Source organism: Sminthopsis crassicaudata, chromosome 2 (genome assembly GCF_048593235.1).
Source record: "Sminthopsis crassicaudata isolate SCR6 chromosome 2, ASM4859323v1, whole genome shotgun sequence".
NCBI lineage: Eukaryota > Metazoa > Chordata > Mammalia > Dasyuromorphia > Dasyuridae > Sminthopsis > Sminthopsis crassicaudata.
The window spans coordinates 157,219,900-157,244,419 of record NC_133618.1 but is presented as its reverse complement, the minus strand read 5'-3'; the positions used below and the strand labels follow the sequence as shown (position 1 = coordinate 157,244,419).

General features: G+C 32.7%; 1 protein-coding gene across 2 annotated transcripts in view; it reads left to right on the top strand.

The window, feature by feature from the left end:
- Positions 1–24,520, top strand: part of XRN2 (5'-3' exoribonuclease 2) — a 97,935-nt gene that overhangs the window by 27,261 nt on the left and 46,154 nt on the right. The window contains exons 2-15 of one of the 2 annotated variants that reach the window (XM_074287739.1): positions 765–892; positions 4,587–4,698; positions 6,845–6,956; positions 8,368–8,426; positions 8,500–8,589; positions 12,452–12,524; positions 12,619–12,669; positions 13,819–13,976; positions 14,970–15,044; positions 15,137–15,270; positions 15,369–15,426; positions 15,511–15,618; positions 18,465–18,509; positions 21,599–21,730. In XM_074287739.1, the coding sequence (XP_074143840.1) occupies positions 765–892; positions 4,587–4,698; positions 6,845–6,956; positions 8,368–8,426; positions 8,500–8,589; positions 12,452–12,524; positions 12,619–12,669; positions 13,819–13,976; positions 14,970–15,044; positions 15,137–15,270; positions 15,369–15,426; positions 15,511–15,618; positions 18,465–18,509; positions 21,599–21,730 (1,335 nt within the window). The remainder of the gene's footprint in view (positions 1–764; positions 893–4,586; positions 4,699–6,844; positions 6,957–8,367; positions 8,427–8,499; positions 8,590–12,451; positions 12,525–12,618; positions 12,670–13,818; positions 13,977–14,969; positions 15,045–15,136; positions 15,271–15,368; positions 15,427–15,510; positions 15,619–18,464; positions 18,510–21,598; positions 21,731–24,520) is intronic. The other variant, XM_074287738.1, reaches the window with a different exon arrangement.

Genomic DNA, 24,520 nt, shown 5'->3' with positions numbered 1-24,520 from the left:
TTCAGCCTAACTTTACATTGCCTAAAAACCCTTCACACTGTTATGCTACTCTTTCCAGGCTTTAATCTAACCAAACTGATCGTCCTTCATCCCTCTCCCATTTCCAATCTCTATACCTTTGAATTGGCCACTTCTCATACCTCATTCCTCCTCACCTTCTCTTCTGAGTCCCAACTTAAATAGCACCTTCCTCAAGAATCTTTTTTTTTTATTCTCTTCTTCTGCAAGTACCCTTCTTCCTTTCCAAATGTATGCATGTGGGGTGTGTGTGTGTAAAATTTATTCTGTATATACTTACATATATATGTATTGTCTCATATGAGAGAATGTAAGTGCCTTAATGGGAGAAGCTATGTCATTTTACATTTTTGTCTCCCAGCGTCTTGCTTTGTATCTGCCATATGGATGATGGTTATTAATCCCTTTTGGATGATTTTGAAAGTTGTGTATGTTGTTTTGGTAGTCTTCCTTACTACATCAATTATATAGCATATAAAACCTCCCTCTTTCAGTTGTAAAGGACACATACACATACATATACATACCACTCAAAAACTTTTTGGTAGGGTACAAACTTTAGATTTAGCTTTCTTGACTGACTTAAATAGTGATTACTGTCTAGAGATTAAAATCTTACTCTGTTGTTTTTATTTACTGTCATCAAACATGTAACTTCCAGAAACAAATTATAAATTTCTACTTAGCCTTGGATCTAAATAATTTTTTAGAGTTGTAAATAAAACTTGTAAATTACTTTCTTATAGCCCAAAGAATGCAATGGCGTCAAGATCCCAGTTGATACCAGTAAACCTAATCCAAATGAAGTGGAGTTTGATAATCTATATTTGGATATGAATGGAATCATCCATCCTTGTACACATCCTGAAGACAAGTAAGTAATGGTGGAATTTCAGAGTTGAAAGGGGACCCCAGAGACTATGTAGGCCAATCTGTATTTTAATAAAAGTTTCTTCTATAAAATTGCAGCAATTCCCAGGCTTTGCTTAAAATTTACAGTGAGGGGAAACACACCATCACCTGAGGTAGCCCATTCCCTTTACAGGTCATATTAATTATCAGTAATTTTTATCTTAGAACAACTCTAAATCATCTTCTTTGTAACTTCTACTTGTTGTTCTGAGTTCTCTCTGTGGGAAGATCTTGAAGTCTTTCATCATTATTTCTTTTGTTCTCTACATACTTTCAACTTATTCTTTATAAAATGTAGCATCCTGAATTGACCAACATGTTACAGACAGATTTGGCCTAGGACAAATTACAAAGAGACTATTAACTTCTCTAGTCCTAGACAGCAGGCTTATGTTAATATAACATGTCTTTTGCATGTTCTTTTGATTTGTCAAGTTAGGATTAATTGGGTTCACAGTTGACCCTCCATGACATTTATAAAACAGCTTCTGTAGCCATGTCTTCCTTATTAAAATTTTAAAATTGATTTTTAAAATTCAGGTGATAGGATTTGGAAGTTTAAAACAAATAAATGCTTATCTTATTATATTAGATCTAGTTTTTTAGTCTCTTAAGATTTTTTGGACTCTCACTTTATCTAGTATTTTGACTTTTCCTCCTAGCTTTTTGTCATCTTCAAACTTGACAAGCTTGACAATTATCCCTGTATTCATTTGTAAGCATGATGATCAATTTAAAGTCAAATACTGGCTCTTGGTGAGTGCAATCATTAGAGAGTAGTTGATGGTAAACCATTTCTCATGGCTCCTTTTTGAGTCTAGTCATTCACTAAGTTTCTTGTGTATATAGCTGTACTATTGCCTTGCTTTCATCTTGTCCACATGAGTATTATGAAAACATTTATAAAATGCATTACTACATCAGAAATAATCTGTACATATAGTAGTCCCTTGGTCTACCAGTCCAGTAAACTTGTCAAAAAAGATAAATGACACCTGGTTTCTATGAAACTGTCAGCTTTTTTATCGTTACTTTCTTTTATACATATTGACAAACTATTCCTTTAGCAATATGTTATAGAATTTTCAAAGTTAAATCTCATTTCTCTTTAGTTTGTAGCAGAACCTTCTTTGAAAGATAGGCCTTGGTAATGTCATATCTACTAAAGTATTTTGTTGTAGTTATTGTTATTTTATTAATATACTGAGACCTGGTTTGTTTAGGCCTGGTGATTTAAATTTATTAGGATCTGTTAGGATACTTTCATTGTCCTTCACTTGTTTTGGGTTTCTGTTATTTCTCAGCCATTTTTAGTTTTTCCAAACCAAAGATTATTCTCTCACCAAAAAACAGATACAAGTCAAGTATTGAATAATTGACTTTTTTTGTTATTATTCTTTTATCCTCCCTGAATATCTTTCTTTCATTATCTTAATATAGCTAATAATAATAATAATAGCTAATAACTTAGTATAGCTAAAATATGCTCCTATTGACTTTATTTTTGTGCACCCATGCATGTTCATTCTCAACTTTATAGCATCATGGCACTTTTTTGTATTCATTCTTCATTTCCTGTTTTTATTTCCATATTTTGCACAAATTTAAGTTAATTTATTAATTTTTTGTGAACCATGACACCTCTTTAGATAGCTTATCCTTTTTTCTTTTTCATTAATATTGTTTCTCTTTGAGTCTTAAGCATTTCATTTACTTCTTTTGAGATTACTTCCCATTAAGAATTATTCTCTAAACTCTTAGAAATTAGCTCTCTAAAAATTTAGGTTGAACTTTCTTCTTTATCACAGATTGTAAAATGGAGTGATCATGCTCTTTTTAGATTCTTATCATTTCTATTTTGTTATCAGTTTCTCCATTTCTGGGACAATCTAGCTTTTGGTTTCTCTATCTTTTATACTTATCAATAAATATTTATTTAACACTTTCATATGATAGATGAACAATATACAGAGTGTAGATGGTAATTTCAGGGAAATTAGATAGTCCTTGTAAAAGAGGTATCACTTGAACTGAACTTTTAGGGAGAATTGGAATTCTTGTAGACTGAGGTGAAGAGAGTATTATTCCAGATATGAATGATATGCTGTGCCAAGTTAAGAATGTGGGAAATAAATTTTTTGTGTGATGGACAATGAGAGGACAAATTTGGCTGGATCATCTGTGTGTGAAGGAAATTGATATTAAATCTAGGGCAGGTGGCACAGTAGATAAAGTGGAGTCGAGAAGACTTCTTTTTCCGAGTTCAAATCTGGTCCCAGATACTTGCCATGTCACCCTGGGCAAGTCACTTTGCCTCAGATCCCTTAACTATAAAAGAGCTAGAGTAGGAAATGGCAAACTACTCTATTATCTTTTCCAAGAAATCCTCAAATGGAGTCATGAAGTGTTGGACACGACTGAAATAACTGAACCATAACAAAATTCTGGAAGACTATGTTGGTGCAAGATATTAAAAATTTTCAGCAACAAACAATAGAATTTGGATTTTATTTTAACACCAGTAAGTAAATATAGGAGTTTTTTTTTTTTTTTTTTTTTTTTTTTTTTGATCAGGGGAGTCCAATCAAACCTGTATGTTAGAAATATTACTTTGACTTCATCATGAAAGGTAGATGGGAGAAGAGACTAGGATATTTGGGATACCAATTAAGAATATATTGAACTGGACAATAAGGAGGTACTGAAGTGGTTAGTATTAACAGAGAAACTGAGACATATAGGAGAGATGTGAAAGGAGAATCAACAAAACTTGGTATGGGAGAGTGAGGACTTGGGAACAACTGAGGTGTTTGAACTTGGGTAACTAGAGCTCTTCTTGACCTTGAGAAAAATAGGGAAGTTTGAAGTTGGGTGATTTTGGGAGAAAAGATAATCAATTAGTTCTGTTTTGGACAGGGGGAGTTTTAAGTTACCTACAGGTCATCTAGTGGGAAATGTCCTATAGGCAATTGGTGATTGAGAACTGGAGTTTGGAGATGTTAGACAAAGATCTGAGTTATTGGCATAGAGATCACTGAACCTGTGGAAGGTATTGAGATCACCAAGAGTGTTAGAACTGTTGCTAAGACAAGCCAAGAAATAATCAGCCACTATGCTTTTGTCAAAGAGTAAATTTAAACAGATGTCCAGTAAAGTCATTTCTCTCATTGTTACAGCATAGCTTTGTGCTATATTTGTGAATTTTCTGAACTCATGTACTGTTTTTCTTGTCAACTTCGATAGGCCCATGTGACCCCATAGCCCTATATTATGGTACCTGGTAAAACCATATCACTTTTATCTCTTTACTCCTTTTAGTTCCTAGATTTCCTTGCATAAGCATATTTCAATCTTTACTGCTATAAATCCCCTTCCTTTTGAAATTTCTTCTTTTTGGATAAGTTATAATTTTCCAGAGCTATATTTCAGTCTTGAATCTTATGTCATGATGTCATGAAGTTATCAATGATACTTATAATGAAAATTTGTTTCCTTTTCTTACTATCTTTACTTTACCTTCTTATGCACACTTGCAAAGTGTTCTATAGATGATCTCTTTTGTAATTGTAAGACATGTCTATATAAGATAGTAAGATTATTTCTAAATGTTATCATGATCATGATATGAATATTTTTTCCTTTGCTTTAAATTACAGACCTGCACCAAAAAATGAAGATGAAATGATGATTGCAATTTTTGAATATATTGATAGACTCTTCAATATAGTAAGACCAAGACGACTTCTCTACATGGCAATAGATGGAGTAGTAAGTATTAAAATAATTTTATTCATTCACTGATCTATTACTAATGGTTAGGTGAAAAACATACTTAAATACTGGACTTCACTCAAACATAGTTTAAGAGCTGTAAAGCATCAATTAGAGAAAGAGGTAATCTTGATTCTTTGTTTAAAATGAAGATTTTTTTTTTTTTTTTTTTTTTTTTTTGGCAAACTTACAAATCAAGCCATTATAAATTAGTGCTTTTGTATAATAATACCAACTAACTAAAATTAGAAAACATTGATGTAAGTAAGCATTACAAAAATTACACATATGAATAAGAATAAAACCAATATAACAATTGGTAGCTTCCTTGTTTAGTTTTGTTTTATGGCTTCAGTGTAATTTGTGATCTGTTCCTCAGGAGCTAGAATGATTTTAGTTTTGAGAATACAAATTGCTTGGATGTGAGAATTAACAAATACCCTCTAAGATTTGTTTACTCAATAAAAATAGTTGGCTGGAGTAAAAAGAAAAAATTATAATTTAGATATTTAAGATTTTATCTATTATATACTTATCTGTTTAGATTTTAACTAATTATTATTATTAATTTATAATTATAAAAATAAATTTTTTTTCTTGGAAAAGCAAAAAGGAGAACAGGAAATATTTTGTCTTCTGTTAATAGTTCATTTCATATTGATTTGAGTTCCTAGGATGTGCCTTTCTTTTCACTACTTAATCCTTTATTGGGTTAATTAATGAAACTATCATTATATTTTGTTCTTAAATTCAATTGACAATACCTATTAATAGACAATATTAAAAATTAGCATTTAGCAGGAGATGTTTATTTTTCTCTTTTGAGGTTAAAAAAGAGGTACCTTCTATCATCTCAGACAATTTTCTTTTTGCTTAGAATCTCTTTCTCCTAACTAACTAAAATGAAATCTCTGATAAATTATTCCACGACCAGAAGTGATTTCTGTATCTTTTTCTCTGCAAAATCTTCATAGTACTTTTATCATGTGTTTTGAAAAAAGTATTACTGAGTCTGATTCTAGACCTTTTGTGTTTTCTTTTGTTTTGGTTCAGACTTGGGATTTCATTGGATAGGACCTAAACACAGGTCATATTTAATTGCATCTTATTTAGCTGCTTCAGAGAAAGTGTGACATAATAGACAGATCATGCTTAGGTCCAAAAACTATTATCCACCTCCCTGAATCCAATTTTTAAGTTCTGTGGGAAACTGTATAGTTTGTGGTGTATAATTTTAAATGGTATGTTCTATTATTTATAGAAAACCTGTCAAATATTGGATTTATTGAATATGTCTTATGTTTCTCTTTCCACATCATATATGATGTTTATAAACTAAAATTTTTTTCTTCTCACGTTCTTTATGACTATCCAATTTTTATTGAATGCTCTCCCCCCAGTCACTTGCCAGATCTTGTAATGTTTTGCTCTATTATACCTGTCAAGTGTTTCTACTTTTCTACTGATGACGCCCACCATCCCAGTTCAGATTCTCACCCCTTCTTCTCTAAACTATTGCCGAAATATTGGTTTCTGTGCCTGAAATCTTTTCTCCTTCAATTTAACAATCACTGAACTGCTAACATGATTTAAAAAACAAAACAAAACAAAACAAAAAAAAACCCACAGATCTACATGTAGAGTCAAATGCAAACCCTTCACAACCTGGCTCCCACGTATAATTTCTTTTGCAGGCTTATTACAATTATTCCTCTTTATACACTGTTTGATCTAGCCAAACTACCTTTCTGTTCCCTCTTACCTCCTCTCTCTCCTTTTTACTTCATGTATGTAATACACTTTCCACTCAGCTCTGCATCTATCATGTTCTGCATGCCAGACTTTCCTTATCTTCCCAGCTTATAAGATCTTCCTACTTAAAAAACAAAATTATTTTGTTTTAGGGTATTAATTTTGTATATTTTCTGTATGCTTATACATGTACATATTGACTTCCCTGACAGAGTAAAGTTCCTTGAAGGTTGTATTTACATAGTTGTTTTTGTCTTTGAATTTCCATTATAGCCTAGCACTTAGAAGGGTATTAACTATGAATGTTCACACTCACACACTAATAATAACTAGTGAGTTGATAATTCACTGTGAATTATCAACTGAAAAATAATAAAATTTTTGTTTTCAGGCTCCACGAGCTAAAATGAACCAGCAGCGTTCCAGGAGGTTTAGAGCATCAAAAGAAGGAATGGAAGCAACTATAGAGAAGCAACGAGTCAGGGAAGAAATACTGTCAAAAGGTTAAATTTTTTTAGTTAAATTTCATTTTTCTTTTAGTTGTTTACTTATAACACATTTTACCAATTCTTAGCAAGAAAAAGTTTTTTCTTTCCTTAAGTTTAAACTTTTTTAAAGAATAAATTTGAAACACCTCAAAGTCATACTTGGCCTTCAGAAATAAGTTTTATTGTTTCTTCTTTTCAGCCTATTGAAAATCTTTCATTTATTATTCTACTTTATTTTTCACTGTACCTAAGTTGGAATCAGAACACTTGTTGACATACTGTGATCTTCTTTTGATGTGTTTAGAAGCTTTGGCAAATCTTAGTCTCTCTTTGTGTAAAGAAGAATCTGTCTCAGTAGTAAATGGTTATTTTAAATTCCTCCCTTTTTTTCAGGTTGTGCTTTGTACAGATTATTACCAGCCACAATGATTTATCATATGTCTAAAGACCTGTAGATCTATATCTGTGTGTGCATATACATTAAGTAGAGGGTGAGAGAGTATCAGATCCTACAACCTTAAGGAAGAGTTGATAATGAAGAGTGAGTGTATAGGTTAGAGGAAGTGAATATAACAAGTCAACTTAGAAATTTCTAAAATGTTTGCCCTCTTGTTTTGGGTTGTTCCTACTATACAGCAAAGAACTATACCAGTTAGTAGTTCTAAAATTTTGTATCTTGTTTCAATTTTCTTCACATTAAATTGCATGTCAGCTTTTGCAAGAATAATGTTTTCCACTTAGCCTTTTTGTATATGTGACAGTATTTTGTCATTTTATTGATATTTTTGTCTTAGTGTTACACAATTATTTGTTTTTACAAAGAATATGAATTAAGCATTTGTAATAAAGGAGAGAGCTGATTACTAGTTTAGAAAAAGGCAAAAAGAAATGGTATGTTGAGGAATCCAGGTGATGCAGTGAATAGAACATACAGATCCTGAAGTCAAGAGAATCTTGAGTTCAACTGCTGCCTCAGACACTAGCTGTGTGAATCTGGGCAAGTCACTTAACTCTAAATGCCTCAAAAAAACCCAGTGAAATGATGTATTCAAACAAAATTATCAACTTGTGATTAACTCACCTTTTTATATTTGCTTATAGTGTGCATTTAATCTGAATTTATTGTTTATAGCATGTAGGTACATGCTCTTTAAGCAGAATGTGTTATTATTTTACACAACATGAAGGATTTATTGATGTAGTTAAATCTTTGAATTTTTTGTGTATTACAAATTTTAACATAATCTGTCAGAGCTATTAATTTATTTTTGGTGGATTTTTTTTAAAGTGGTAACTATGACTTGAAATGAAGGGGGGGGACCTGTTTCTTTGGATTGTACATTTTGTTCTTTAATAATTTGTTGATCATTCAGCTGTTCAGAACAAATTTTTTTTAATGTGGGAACAAAACGTTTTTCTTCCCTAGGTGGCTTTCTTCCTCCAGAAGAGATCAAAGAAAGATTTGACAGCAATTGTATTACACCAGTAAGTAGTCATATTTTTCTAGCTATTGCTAACTCTAAAATAACAGGTTAACATTTTCTTCTGTCTCTTTCAGGGAACCGAGTTCATGGACAATCTTGCTAAATGTCTTCGATACTACATTGCTGATCGTTTAAATAATGACCCAGGGTGGAAAAATTTGACAGTAAGTTTCACATTTTGGTATTTGAGTCAAGATAGGAGATTGGAGTGATTATATTTGTACTTTGATGGGATTGAGCAGAGAGAACCTCACTGTGTGTGTGTGTGTGTGTGTGTGTGTGTGTGTGTGTGTGTGGACTGAATAGAGAAAGAAGATGTATTTGCTTGTACATATGTATTCACTCTCCCTATCCTACCTCAACATTTGAATAATGTCAGAAAAAAGATAAAGTTTATGTATAGTTGCTATAAATGGGTATTTTGATGGGTAAGTTAAGAGTGCTTCTTATGGGAAAGTCCCATTTATTTAAAACACTTGCCTTAAAGGGCAATGTAAAGTAAAATATGAGGATAATAGAGTTGGCTATTATTATAGACATAATAAAAGCCCATAAGATAGAGATTAGATTTTGACATAAGCAGATGCTATACTTTGATTGCCTTAACTTGCAATAACTTGTAGACTTTTTGATACCAATCTAATAAAAAAAATTATATTTGTAAATTTTAATTTGTGACCTCATAATTGTATATGCTTATATTTTCTGTTAGATTATACATTAGGAATGAAGCTGTGTTTTAACAATATTTACTTTGAGAATCTGTAATCTAATTGTAAAGGATATTTTTTCCATCAGTAATAATAATAAGTGAGTTTTATGCAGTAGTTATAAATATTTTGAAGGTACTCTTCATTCTTCTCTCATTTAAACCTCAGCTCCTACAGTTATCTCTATTTTACAGGTACAGGAACTGGCTCATATAAGGCCAAATGACTGCTTATAGTCATGGCACTACTGGCCGAGGCAGAAATTGAACTCCAATCTTCCTAATTTTAGCCAATTCACTATGGTCTCTTTACTGTATATTGTAAATTATAGCCCCTCCTTTGCTTAATAGATAGTTTTAATGGGTTTCTGTGGCATATTACTTTCATTTTTTGATTGCCAAGTCTGAAATTTTACTTGTCAGAACTTAACAAAGTTGGTATGCAGACACATGCCCTTTACTTAAATTAATGGAGGAAATATATAATAAATGTCATACTCTGGTAATATAAAATCTCAGAAGTTGAAAGTAGAAATGGATATTAGCAATCATCTTACCCTAGCTATATGTGAAAGGAATCTTCTCTGTAATATTGGCAAAAAATTTTTATTCTCTCTTAAAGACCTTCAGGGAGGGTAAACTCAAGCCAATCCATTTCATTTTTGTATAGTTCCAATTGTTAGAAAGATTTTTTTTTCCCTTAAATCAAGCATAGATTTTTCCTCTTTGTAATTTCTACCCATTACTTAGAGTTCTGCTCTTTGGGGCCAAGCAGAAAAATGTGATTTTTCCACATGAGAGCATTTCAAAAACTTGAGACAGATATCAGCTTTTTTTTTTTTTTTTTTTTTTTTTTTTTGCTGCCCTTCATTCCTCAATACCTTCGCATATTTAGGCTGAAAATCTTTAACTTTTTCAACTGATTATTTTTTTTTTAGACATGGACTCGCGGACCTTTACCATCCTTGGTTGTTCTGTAATTATGATGCCCCCAAATAAATACAAAACTCCAAATGAAGTCTCATAAGAGGAGAGTACAGTGAGATTATTGCCTTCCTATTCTTGGAAGGGTTGTTCCCCATAATACAGCCAAAGGTCATGTTGGTTTTTTGATGTTGAGTTTGTAGTCCACTAAAATCCCTAGATCATCTTCAGCCTCATCTTACCATGTTTCCTTCTTTCTAAACTTGACTCAGAATTAAATCAATTTGTTCTCTTAGTCAAATTATTTTATGTTAGGGAACTTAGTGACATTTCACATTACTCAAAATATCTTCTCAGCTTTACTACTGATTCTTTGGTTTCATGGCATCCTTTCACCAACTAATTGCCTTCTCACCCTAATCCTGAATCCTTCCTGATTGGTGACTTCCTGCCTAGAACCATTTTGTCATGATGGGCTCTAGTCATTGATGTTCAACTCTCTTCTAACTCTATTATTGATTCTTTTCCACCTTATCTCTGAGTGGGCATTCTATATCCCCTTGTTTTTATCTCTTTTTATATGTTCTGGCCCAGATGAATTATATCCTTTCATCCTGAAAGAATGAGATGCTAGTGTTCATTCAACATTTGAAAGATCATGGGAAAAGATCAGAAAAAGATCACTCTCCCAATTTTCTTTCCTTTTTTTTTTTTTTTTTTTTTTTTTTTTTTTTTTTTTTTTTTTTTTTTTTTTTTGCTGAGGCAATTTGAGTTAAGTGACTTGCCCAGGGTCACACAGCTAGGAAGTGTGAAGTGTCTGAGGTCAGATTTGAACTCAGGTCCTCCTGACTTCAGGGCTGGTGCTCTATCCACTTCGCCACCTAGCTGCCCCTCTCCTAATTTTCAAAAATTAGAAAAGAATCAGGCGATTTTCACTGCTCCCAAGAAAACTCTAGAATGGATTATTAAAGAAATGAATGGAGAACATGTGGGGGGAAGGGGAGGAAAGGATGGGTATGCTGATTTCAGATTCTTCTTCGAAAAGTCTAATAAACTAGTAGATGAAAGAAATTCTGTGTATTTTTGCAAAGCTTTTGAGAATTATTTCATATTTCATACTATTCTGATGAGAAAATTTAAAATATGAATTAGATTATGATCCAATTAGATGGATATGGATCTGACTGGAGGGCTAAACTACAACAGTAATATTACTAGGCTATTTCAGAAAAGTCTGAAAAGACTTGATGAACTGATGCTGAGTGAATTGAGCAGAACTAAGAAAATTGTACATAGTGACAGCAATATTATATAATGACCAATTATGATAGCCTTAGCCCTTTTCAGCAATATAGTGATTCAAGACCATTTCAAAAGACTTGGGATGGAATGCCATAAAAACTGAATGAAGAGCAAAGCATACTATTTTCATCTTTTTTTGGTTTGCTCTTTCTTTCTCTTGTTTTCCCCCTTTGTTCTGACTTTTCTTTTACAACATGCCTAATATGGAAATGTGTTAAAAATTATTGTACATGTATAATTTATTTCAGATTGCTTGCAATTTTGGGGGGGAAGGGAGGTGAGAGAAAGGGAAAAAAATTTGAAATTCAAAAATCTCAGAAAAATGAATGCTGTAATTACATGTAATTAGAAAACAAATAGCATTGCCCCCCCCAAAAAAAAAAAAAAAGTAACTGCTTCTGGCTCAGTGTCAAACTGGTGGTCTCTGAAGATCTCAAAGATCTGTGCTTGAACTCATGTTTAACAAGCTTATCAATGATTTGGAAAAAGGCGTATTGATCAAATTTAAACATGATACACATTTGGGAGGGACAGCTAACAATGAATAACATTCATGACAAAGGACTTTAATAGACTAGAGCACTGGGCTGAATTTGTCAAGATGAAATTCAACAGGGATAAATGGCAAGTCTTTTATTTGAATACCTGAATCAGTTTCACAAGTTTAGAAAGAAGGAAACATGGTAAGATGGGGCTGAAGATGATCTAGGGATTTTAGTGGACTACAAACTCAACATCAAAAAACCAACATGACCTTTGGCTGTATTATGGGGAACAACCCTTCCAAGAATAGGAAGGCAATAATCTCATTGTACTCTCCTCTTATGAGACTTCATTTGGAGTTTTGTATTTATTTGGGGGCATCATAATTACAAAACAACCAAGGATGGTAAAGGTCCGCGAGTTTGCTGATGTCTACTTGGTCCTATGTAATAGGTTTTGCTTCTTTAAAAAAAATAAATAAATAAAAGGGTCTTATGATTAGAATTATCTTAGAAGTAATCAATTTGGACTAATATGTAAATTTAGGTTTAATTCTGTTTTGCAAAGGGAAGAAGAGAATGGATTAATTATGTATTTTTATTTTACAGGTTATTTTATCTGATGCTAGTGCTCCTGGTGAAGGAGAACATAAAATCATGGATTATATTAGAAGACAAAGAGGTAAAACCCAATTGTAAATGCTATATAAGATCCTTTTATTGAAATGTTGCCTGAGACTGAAAAATCTGCTAAAAAAAAAACTTGTTCTCCCTAGCTCAACCTAACCATGACCCAAACACTCATCATTGTTTATGTGGAGCTGATGGTAAGTTCCTTATTGGATTTTTTTTCTTTTCCTAATTGAATCTTTGAAAGCTGATTTTTTTTTTTTTTTTTTTAAAGTAGTGAGTTTTATGTATGTGACTCTTGTAGGCTTCAAATGTCTTGTCAAAACACATTTTAACTTTTACAATCTCTTTTTTTTTTTTTTAATTTAGAAAACCTTGTTTTAAAGTAATTCAAAGTGGCAGTTTATCTTTCAGCCTACTAAAATCATACTTTTAAAAGATGTACTTAATAGTAAATACATTCATCTTTCTTGAAACTGTCAGAATATTTTGTATGTTCTTTTTACTTTGATGTATACACATAGAGAAGTGTGAAAAAGTATAAACTTAGTGCAAGTTAGGTAAGGGCATGCTTAGATAGAAGTTTTTAAAAAGAAGGGTTTTAGTGAATGCTAATATTAGTCAGCAATGTGAAGTGCAAGCCAAAGAACCTAATGTGGTCTCGAGTTACAATAAGATAGTTATAACTTAAATGATAAAGAAGTGATTATTCTCCTATATTCTGCTGAGGTTAAGTTGGAATGGAGGGCTGTGTTCTAACTAATTCTCTTAGAATGGGGGATTGGTAAATTGTAGAGCATATAGAGGAAGGTAACCAGATGGTGAAGAATTTTGAAGTTCTTATATTCAATCTGAGCCTAAGGAAGAGAAGATTTAAGAGGAAACTGATAGTTCTGTTTCAGTATTGGTAGGGCTCTTACGTGGAAAGAGGTTTTAATTTGCCCTGTTTGATCTAGAGAACAGAATGAGTAGAAATGAATACAAGTTGCAAAATGGCAAATTCATGTTTGATTTTGGGGAAAACTTATTAACAATTCCTGTTCAAAGTAGAATAAACTGCCATAGGAGATAGTGAATTTCCCCTCATTAGTATTCTTCAGGCAGAAGCTAGAAGTTCACTTGTTGGTTATATTATTTGTAGAGATTAATATTTGGATATGAATTGGACTAGTTTATTGATGTCCTTTTTACTGTAAAATTGTAAAATTCTGTAAATTGTTGAAAATTTTTTTTTTTTTCTTTTTTGCTATCATAGGAGGACAGGGATTTATTGTCATTTATAAATAATGCATACGTTCTAATCATTTCCAATTTTTATTGGTTTTTTCTGTGTTTGTGTTTGTTAGCTGATCTCATTATGCTTGGACTTGCCACACATGAGCCAAACTTTACAATTATCAGGGAAGAGTTCAAACCCAACAAACCAAAACCATGTGGTCTTTGTAATCAGCTTGGGCACGAGGTCAAGGACTGCCAGGGTTTGCCAAGGGAAAAACAGGGAGAGGTAAGGGCTTCAGAATTGTTTCTTTTCAAATTAGAAAAGAGTTGTTTGAACATCTCTTCTTCTATGATCACTCATTGAATTGTCTTTGAATGATTTACTTCTATGTTAATATGCTTATGGTCTAAGGGACTCCTACTAGCTTGACAATTCTGATGAGGCTAAGGCATAAAATATAAGAATAAAAACATGAGGATTCCTAGTAGTTTACTAATTCTTGAGTGATTGCCCTATATCCTATAGCAGTTACTTGGTATTTCTTCTCTCCACTCTCGCTACGGCCAAAATAAAAACTTATTGTTTCAAGGAGCTGCTTTTAGTACTTTTATTTTTACTGAAGGTTTGAGATTATTGGACAGGGGTGTTTGTGTTAATGGTCAAGTCCCCGAGCTTTGGCAAGATTGCATCTGACTCCAATATTCTTTTCTCTAGCCAGATGTGCAAAGAAAAATTTGGTAACAGCCACTAACTATGTAGATCTTGCTAATAAGTAAGACTTCTAATCACTGGTTAGGATTCCTTCTTTAAATGAACTATAGTGAATCACTGAGCAATAGTATTAGTTAATTAAACTAAAATGGGTTTTGATGTCCAAATACATTAAAAGGGAATTCAGCCACAATTAGGAACATATCACCTGTAAAGGACCTTATAAGGCACAGTAGTATTTTCCTTCATTTAAAGTGTTTAACTTTGAAAATACCTTTTTAAAGAGAGTATAGTTTTGGGTAAATTTCCAGAGCTTAAAGTAAACATGTTTGGATTACGTGCATGTGCGCATGCATACACACACACATAAAAAAAAAATACACATACATGTGCAACCTATTACAGATTGCTTGCCATCTTGGGGAGAGGGAGAGAGATTTAAAACTTAATCTTATAAAAAATGAATTTTGAAAAATATCTTTACTTGTAATTGAAAAATAAAATACTATTAACTAAAAAAACCAAGGTAAATATGTTCGAATTAATAACTCAACTCATTTCTTGTAGCATGATCAGTTTGAAGAAAGTCTTCCTGCTTCAGAAGGAGAGTTTATCTACATTCGGCTAAATGTGCTTCGTGAGGTATGCAGAAATAATCATTGGAATTGTAATTTGAATGATTTGTTTTTTAGTATTTTTAATTGTTATTCTTTGGTTGGATTTTTTTCATGTAGTATTTAGAAAGAGAATTAACTATGGCCAGCCTGCCATTTACTTTTGATATTGAGAGGAGCATCGATGACTGGGTTTTCATGTGTTTCTTTGTGGGAAATGACTTTCTTCCACATTTGCCATCTTTGGAGATTAGGTATGTAAATTTCAGTGGAATTACATGAATTGACTGACATTTTACGGTTTTCAGGAAATATTGAATAAATAGTCCTAATACATGTTTTTTGATTATAGGGAAGGAGCAATTGATCGTTTAGTTAATATATACAAAAATGTAGTGCATAAAACAGGGGTAAGTTCCAAATTTAATAATTTCTAAAAATAAGTATTGGTTCTTTGAAGAAGATAATTTTATATTTGCTTTTATCACTTTTAGGGTTACCTTACAGAGAGTGGTTACGTCAATCTACAGAGAGTACAAATGATCATGTTAGCTGTTGGTGAAGTTGAGGATAGTATTTTTAAAAAAAGAAAGGATGATGAGGTAAAATAGTGTTTTTTGTGTGTGTGTGTGATATCTACAATGCCTTATTATGCAATAGAATGTATTTTGTTTTGCTTATTACACTTTTGAAACTATTCCTGTGCTGTTATATTAGATCAAATAAAGTGATTACATTTCTAAAATGTGATGTGATGGAGTTTATCTCATTCATGTCACATGACTGTTTTAGAAGTTCACCTTTATTTTAAACTTTCTTCTTTTTACTTTTCCTGGTCAAAGAAAGGAATGTAATTATGTGAATTAAGAATATGGAATCAGTATTCAAGACCAGAATCATAGGAAGAATTTTCTACCACTTAAGAGTCAGAGTATAGAGCATATCCTTTATTGAAGTGGGGGCAAAAAAACCTGAGCTAAAATATGGCCTCATATACTTCACTTGCTATAGGATCCTGACCAAGTCATTTAACTGTTTCACTTTCCTCATCTGCAAAATGAAAATAATAATAGCGTTCCCAGGGTTATTAAATGGGTCAGATATTTATAAAATGCTGTGCAAACTCTAAAGTAATGCATAAATGCCAGTTATTTTTACAGTAACAATAGTATAAAAGAGTCAAAGCAGAAGCACCCAGCAGGAAAGTCAGGTATAGTTACATATATTATCTGTATTTACAAAGGATCCTTTATGTTCTTGAAAGTGTTAAAGTAACAGTTTATTTTAGAAGACTGGGGGAGAACAGAGTATCCTATGAAAGGTGGCAGCTCTAATAGGCTCTACATAGCTTAGCTTAAACACAATCCTAATTTGTTAGATTTGACTTCAGTTTATGTAGATGATAGGTTGTTTAAAAAGCAAATTTTCATAAAATATTATTTTTTGAAAAGGCATTAATTAATAAGTCTTTGGCATTATTTTTTTAAAATAAAACATTAAAAATTGGAAATAATTGGGACAGACTTTTAGAGAAAAGACAGTTGAAAATGTAAGATGCTTAACTTTTAATCAGTTATTTCTATCTAAAAATTTGCATACTACTTTGTTGTCTAGTCAGTAAACAAGATGGAGGGAGTTGAGAGCAATTTTAGGATTTAAAGCTGACAGGATCTTAGTCTAGTCTAGGTCACCCCTTTCATTTTATGAATGAGGAAACTTAATGTCAGACAATGATAGTGAAACTGGGAGCAAATGGAAGGGGAATCACTGCTTTGAATAGCTTCCTGTTGCCAGGAAAGAGAAGACACTTCAGAATACAGAGCAGAAGTATTGTCTTACCTATGTTCTTTTCATGCTTCTAAGCTAGAATTGATTTTCCTTTGCTAGAGGGGAAAGGAATAGGCATCTGTGTAAAACCTATGATGTGCTATTCACCTTCTAAGCACTTAAACACACCTCATTTAATCCTCACAACAATCCTAATGCACAGGATTTTATAAATATCTCCATTGTGTGGATAAGGAAACTGAGGCAAGTAAAGGTTAAGGGATTTACCAAAGGTCAAACAATGTATCTGAAGCTAGATTTCAAATAAGATCTTCCTGAGCACTGTGCTAAATAAGCATTTGAAAAATAATACCTCATTTGATCTTCACCTCAGCTCTGGGTTGTAGAAGCTATTATTGTCTCTATGTGACAGAAAACTAAAGCATACAGTTTAAGTAACTTGCCATGGATCAAATAGCTAGTAAATTTCTGAGGCTGAATTTGAACTTGGGTTCTCTTCTTTCCAGGTCCAGCATGCCATTCACCATCTATCCAGCTGTCTCTAAGTTAGGTTGATTTCAGAAAGAAAAAAGTGGTGCCCTGCTAATAACAAAAACTATTGCTTTGAAACTCATAATACATTTCCTTTCTATTTTCTAAAATTTATTATTGTAGCAGCAACTGAGGATAGTGGAAGGGTTATATTATAATTTGCCCTTTCCTAATAGCCAGAAGATAAGTATTAATACTATCAAGAAATAATTTGACAATTTTTGACAAGCTGTATATGAATTTATGACATAGGAAAGGTTTTCCATGTTTAAAATCAAATGAGAGGTCAGACTTCATCTGGGTACCATATGTCTCATGGAAAAAAAAAATTAAAAATGTACAGTTATACTTAATTGCTAATCTACCTTTTGGTCCTGCTTTGTGTGCCTAACCAAATGTTATGCTTAACAGCTTTATGTACATTGCAGCGTGTATAAAATAACAGTAATTAACATGGATAATTGTTTAAAAAATATTCTTATTTATATTGTAATTAAGTGAATTACATCAGTACCTTTAAACATTTGTCCTTTTGAGAGGCAAAGTACTATTGGGTGCTAGTTACGTTTTGAATTTGATCAACAAACAAACAAAAAATTTCTTAACTTTTTAGAGATATGTATTTCAGAGACATATTCATAATTGTAAAAATTGTTTGGACAGGTCAGTTTAGAGAGAGCCATATAGTTTTCAAGTATGGTTTTTTTTTGGGGGGGGGGATAGAAGGGAAATAACAGTCATGAATGCTTTATTTATTTTCCTATTATTCATTATGTGGCATCTCAGATGTATTTGAAATATTAGGAAAGTCCTAAATGCCTCTTAAATTTTATGTTTCTAATCATTTAAATTTTCAAGATTTATGTCTTGTTTCTCAAATATATGAGCCATAAATTTTATAATCATTTATGCCACACTTTTTTGTATCTACTTAAAGTTGACGTAGGTAAAAATTATGCCTGAGCTTAAATTTCTATTACTCCATCCAAAGCAGTGATTGCTAGGTAGCATTATCAAAGTCTCGTTATTTAAGATCTCTTTCTCTACAAAATCCCTGAATTAATACTAATTATTCCAAATTATACTAAGTAATAAATGGAATGATTTGAATCTTATATTTTTGTTTTAGGAAAGTTTTAAAAGAAGGCAAAAAGAAAAAAGAAAAAGAATGAAGGTAAGTCTTATTAAATTTCTTAAGCATAGTATTAGCAGAAAATTAGAATTGTTTTTTCAGTAAGTATTAATGGCACTGTCTGGCTAAGAGCCAGGGCTCATTTAAAGAAATATCTAGCAATAAACTGGATTCTCTTTTATTCTCTTGTAGATTGTTTACATATCTAACTGGTCCCCTCTGTATCTTTAGTTTTTCTTTATCCTCTATTCTAGCCTTCATACTGTCATTCATAAGTTTTCCTTAAGTAATGATTTCATCACATTAATTCTCTGCTTAACAATCTTCAATGGCCTTTCTTGTGCACAGGATGGCATAGGATGAACTCTAAACTCTGACTGCTATTCAGAACCCTTTATATCTCCCCACTTTACTTGTCTAGCCTCATTTTCTCCTATTTCTTCAACATGAATCTTATTTTAGTCAGAATCCTTTCCTGAATATTAAATGAATCTCATTCATTATGTCCTTCTCTTCTATCTAAATCCTACTTGACTTTCAAGATAATGATCTGTCCTGTCTTCTTGAACTATTCCAGTGTTTATTTATCTTAGTCTTTTCTGGTTAACAATGTATTATTATCTCAATTGCCCATTTTATGTCTTAAATATACATTCCTTGTATTGTTATTTTTCATATATGGATGTCTTGAGAAGCAACATAATGTAATGGATAGACATCTAGTTTTGGAACCCAGAAGACTTAGGTTCAAGTCCTTTGTTTGACTTATTAGTTACATGATTATGGACCAATCTTTTAACCTTTCAAAGTCCTAGAGCAGGGGTCTTCAAACTATGGCCTGCGGGCCAGATGCGGCCTGCTGAGGACGTTTATGTGGCCCGCTGGGTTATGGCAGAATCACACTGGAAGTGACATTCCACCTAAACTTGTGTTAGCAAGGCACACTTCCGGCACTGGACTGAGGCGGCAGAGACTGAGTGTACGGCCCTCCAACAGTCTGAGGGACAGTGAACTGGCCCCCTATTTAAAAGTTTGAGGACCACTGTCCTAGAGCAAGAATTTAAGATGTAAAGCAGTTATGCTTTACATTACTAGAGGAAGTTCCTTAAACTGATGAAATAATTTTATCCCAAGGACATTTAAGTATGAAAATGGAAGGAGAACAATAAACTCAAGAAAAATGGAACATATCTGTAAAGATTTTATAATAATTTCTTTTTTAACATCAAGGAAAGTGGAGATATCCCTTATACCCCCTGTGACTATAATGTCACAGTTTTATAGGAGGGGTAGAAAAGGTATTAAAGAGTGTAAAGACTAGAAAACTTGGTGAGGTGTTTATAGAAGATCTATGCTTGAGGCAACATAATTATGAGAATGGTGAAGCATTATTTTATCAAGAACTATCTATATTTTACGCATTAAAGGAATGCAAAAAGAATGGTAAACATCTCAAACCTCAGGCATACCAAAAAGAAGGATCTGGGAGAACATTCATAATTACAGTGTGTAAGTATGGATTGCCTGCTATGTGCCAGACCTGTACCAAGTGCTGGGTGTATGAAGAAGGCAAAAAAAAATTCCTGATCTTGCAGATCTCACAGTTGAATGGGGAAAGACAGCATACAAACAGCTTTATACAAGTGAGATCTATACAGGATACATTGGAAATAATCCCAGAGGTAAGGTAGAAAGATTAAGGAATACTAGAAAGGCATTTTGAAGAGAGTGGAATTTTAGTTGAGATTTGAAGAAATCCAGGAGGTTGATAAGAGGAGGAATTTATTTCCAGTGATAGAGGAATAGCCAGGAAAACTGCTCAGAGTCTGATAGTATTGTTTGTGAAGAACATCAAGGAGGCTAGGGTCAGTAGATTGCGGAGCAAGTACATGGAGGCAAATAAGGTGAAAGAAGTCTGGAAAGATAGGAAGGGACCAAGTTATAAAGGTTTATATAAGCTTTTACAAAGCCAAAAAGAGGGTTTTATTTCTAATATTATAAATGTTAAGGAACCACTGGAATTTATTGAATGGGAGAATGTTGTAATCAGATAAATTGAGTCAAAGATGGATTAGATGAGGGGAGGCTAACCAGTACAGTATTGCAATAGTCCAGGTATGAAGTGATAAGGACATATATATAGCAAAGGGGGTTGAGTTGCTGGAGGAGAGAATAAGGTTTTTGCAAATGTGTAAATGACAGAACTTGATCACTTAATGTATATAGAGCATGTGACAGTGAAGAATCAAGGATGACACTTAAATTGCAATCATGGGTATTTGGGTGAGTGGTGATATTTTTCACAGTAATAGAGAAGTAAGAGGGGAGGATTTGGGGTCAGTGGGGTTCAGTTTTGGACATAATGAGTTTAAGATGTCTATAGCAATTCCAGTTTAAGTTGTCAGATAGGGATTGAATACTGGAGATTGAAGATCAGGAGAGGTGAGGACTGGACAAATAGATCTATGTCCAATTGAGAAGGTGATGACTTGAACAAATGAAGTTGAAGGAAATGGATTAGATAAGATTTGTTGATAAGCTTTATAAGAGGAAATAGAAAGACTTGAGATAATTATGAGGTGCAGATAATAATAGTATTATTATTATATATTACATTATTACATAGAAACCTTCAAGGTTTGCGAAGTTTTTTACATTTATTATTTCATTTCAACAGCCTTATGAGTTGGTATTGCTAGTATTTCATTTTACAATGAAAAAACTGTAGGGGGTGGGGAAGGAAAATTGGCAAATAGGCTATTTTATAGCAAAACATACAAGAGTACCCTTTTGAGACCCTTATCTAGAGGGTAAAACTTAGAAGGTACCCTAGCAAAAAAAACTATGGGAAAGACCAAGAGGATGCCACAGGCCAAATTCTAAGGCCAGAGATATGACCCGTGTTTGTGCTATAAGTCTTTGGCAGTCTTTTGAAATATATGGATTCTACAAAAGGTTTGAAAATATGTAAAACATCTAGAATTAACAAACAAACCAAATGTTGAAATTTAGTTACCAAAATATTAGAAGTACAAGTTAATAACCTTATTTTTAGAGTACTCTGTCTACTAACAATAAATTTGTTTGCTAATTTTTATTTTAACATATATGTGTGTTTCTATTCTTGATAGAGGGATCAGCCAGCTTTTGTTCCTAGTGGAATTTTAACCCCTCAAGCTTTGGGTGCAAGAAATTCACATGGATCCCAAGTAGCCAGTAATCCAAGACAAGCGGCCTATGAAATGAGAATGCATAATAACTCTGTAAGCGACTATTAGTTTCCCTTTGCCTCATAAGCAAGTAGTAAATAATTAGTATATGAATGATAGTTATTTGAAATTGTTGGTATAAAACAGATTTTACTAATTAAATTGAAACTTTTCTTAGTTTACTTAGTTCTCTACTTAGGAATCAAGTTTTCTTCTGATAATTGCACAGTTTTAACATAAAAATGTTTAATTGGTATATTGTTATAACCTTATGTATGTGAGATATAGTGTGGCAGAGAAAGAGCCAGCCTTTCAATTTATGAAATTCCAAATTCTCCTTCTTGTATACATTGAAAAATAATTTAACTTCTGGATGAGGCTACTTAAAAGCTCTAAGTTGCAGAAAAGTTACTGATATGTAGAGGAAGTTCTTAGCACCTTATAAAGATAAAATCATAATTCTAGTCTCCTTCTATCCTGAATCAGATATACTTACCTTTTAAAGAGTGTTATGAAAATAACCCAAAGTTACTAGTGAATTTGAACAGGCCACAATAGAATATATGCTGTTGGTTGTCCCCTCTTCTTAATAACGTATAGGGAGTGGAATAGTAAAGTTGTTTCCCTCCAACAGCACCAGAGAAAGGAGGTTTTCATGCTTCTTCTGGGTCTTTCCTTCTTATTTCTAGGATTTCATTTGAAAAAATTCATTACTACAAAGATAAAGGATAACTGCTAAAATATTTTCTCTAAAAGTTTAACCTTTCTAGGCAGAAAATATTAAGTGTTCTTTGGGGGAAAAGTTCAGGAGGACGTTAGAGGGGTGGAGAATGATAGATGAGGGCCAAGAAAAGATATGTCCTAAGATGAAAAAACATTTCTTGCATGAGCTTTTGGCGAGTTATTTTCTGATCCAGATCTAAGAGTGGTGCTTGGATAAAAAAGGCAGAAGGAGACATGTTTAAGCAATGGTTCTACTTTTCCAAGCTTTGTTATATAAGGTTTGCCTAGCTCCCTAAAGCTTAATGTATTTATTTTTAAGGCACATGCTTTAACAAATAAAAGCCAGCATGTCATACTTTTTTGTTCTATTAGTTTATCCACTAATACTCTTAATGTTTCTTCAAAGGCTAACTTCAGTATGGAGAACTTTTGACATCAAGGGTTATTAATTTGTTAACTGATTCAGAATAGTGTTCTTGATGTGCTCATAGTTGTATATTTTGGTCTTGCACCTTATCCTCTAGAGCTTTAGAACTTGAAGTTTAAAAAATACCTCTTTGAGATACCTGGAGATGATTAGGACAGAGCATTCTTTTTTTTTTTTTTTTTTTTTTTAAATTTTATTAAATTTAAAATTTTATTTTTTTATTATAGCTTTTTTATTTACAAGATTTATGCATGGGTAATTTTTCAGCATTGACAATTGCAAAACCTTTTGTTCCAGTTTTTCCCCTCCTTCCTACCCACCTTCCCCCCCCAGATGGCAGGTTGACCAATACATGTTAAATATGTTAAATACAAATTTTGTATACATGTCCATATAGTTATTTTGCTGTACAAAAAGAATCAGACTTTGAAATAGTGTACAATTAACCTGTGAAGGAAATCAAAAATTCAGGTGGACAAAAATAGAGGGATTGGGAATTCTATATAGTGGTTCACAGTCATCACAGAGTTCTTTTGCTGGGTGTAGCCGGTTCAGTTCATTACTGCTCTATTGGAACTGATCTGGTTCATCTCATTGTTGAAGAGGGCCACGTCCATCAGAATTGATCATCACATAGTATTGTTGTTGAAGTATATAATGATCCCCTGGACCTGCTCAGTTTCACTCAGCATCAGTTCATGTAAGTCTCTCCAGGCAGGAATAAAGCATTCTTTCCTTTAAAACAGTAATCCTAAATTTTTTTTATTGAAAAGTGTACATTTTGAGCTTTTTTCTTAAAAATGTAAGAAAACCATTCTTAGCTCATGGACTGCACAAAACAAAAATATTTTTTGGCCCTCTGGCCATAATTTGCCAACCTTGTTCTAAGAAATTGAAGAAAATGAGGACTGCCAATAAAGCGGCAATGCAGTATAAACACAAATAAATAGGTCATTTAAAGAGGAGGAAAGCACTTATAACTTGAGCTGATCAGCAAAGCTTTTGTATAGAAGGTATCTAATGCATCTAATTTGAGCCTTAATTGAAGAAAACTAGGGATTATGATTGTAAGGGATTATATTTCAGGAATTTGAGGCAATCTGACCTATAGAGATGTACTGTTGAATTCGGGTAATGGCTTGTAGAGCAGTTTATTTGGAACTTATTGAAAGTAATGGCAATAAATCTAGAAAGGCAAGCCCCACCCACACCTTTGATCTGTTTTAATAGATTTATTTGCTTTAATAAAACAGTATTCCTTGCAGAATCTTAAAAGCTAGAATCTTGAGTGAAATGTATTAACTGACTGGATAGCTACTAAGAATATTTTTCACTAAGTTAGATAGGATCAAATAACCTCGAGGCAGCAGTATCAGAGTAGAAAATGCACTAAATTGGAGTCAGAACTTTTGGATTCAGAACTCTCTTCTACATATTACCTTTATGTTATTAAGCAAATTGATCTACCTTTTTGGGTCTACTATGTAAAAGGATTAAATTTCAAAAATTCTTAATTATGTGAAGATCATAAAATATGAGATATTAAAACATGTTGATTGGGCAAGTAGATGATGCAGTGGATAGAGTGCTGGCCCTAAATTGAGGAGAACCTGAGTGCAAATTTGGCCTCAGATACTTGACACTTCCTAGCTATGTGACCCTAAGCAAGTTGCTTAACCCCAATTGACTCAGCA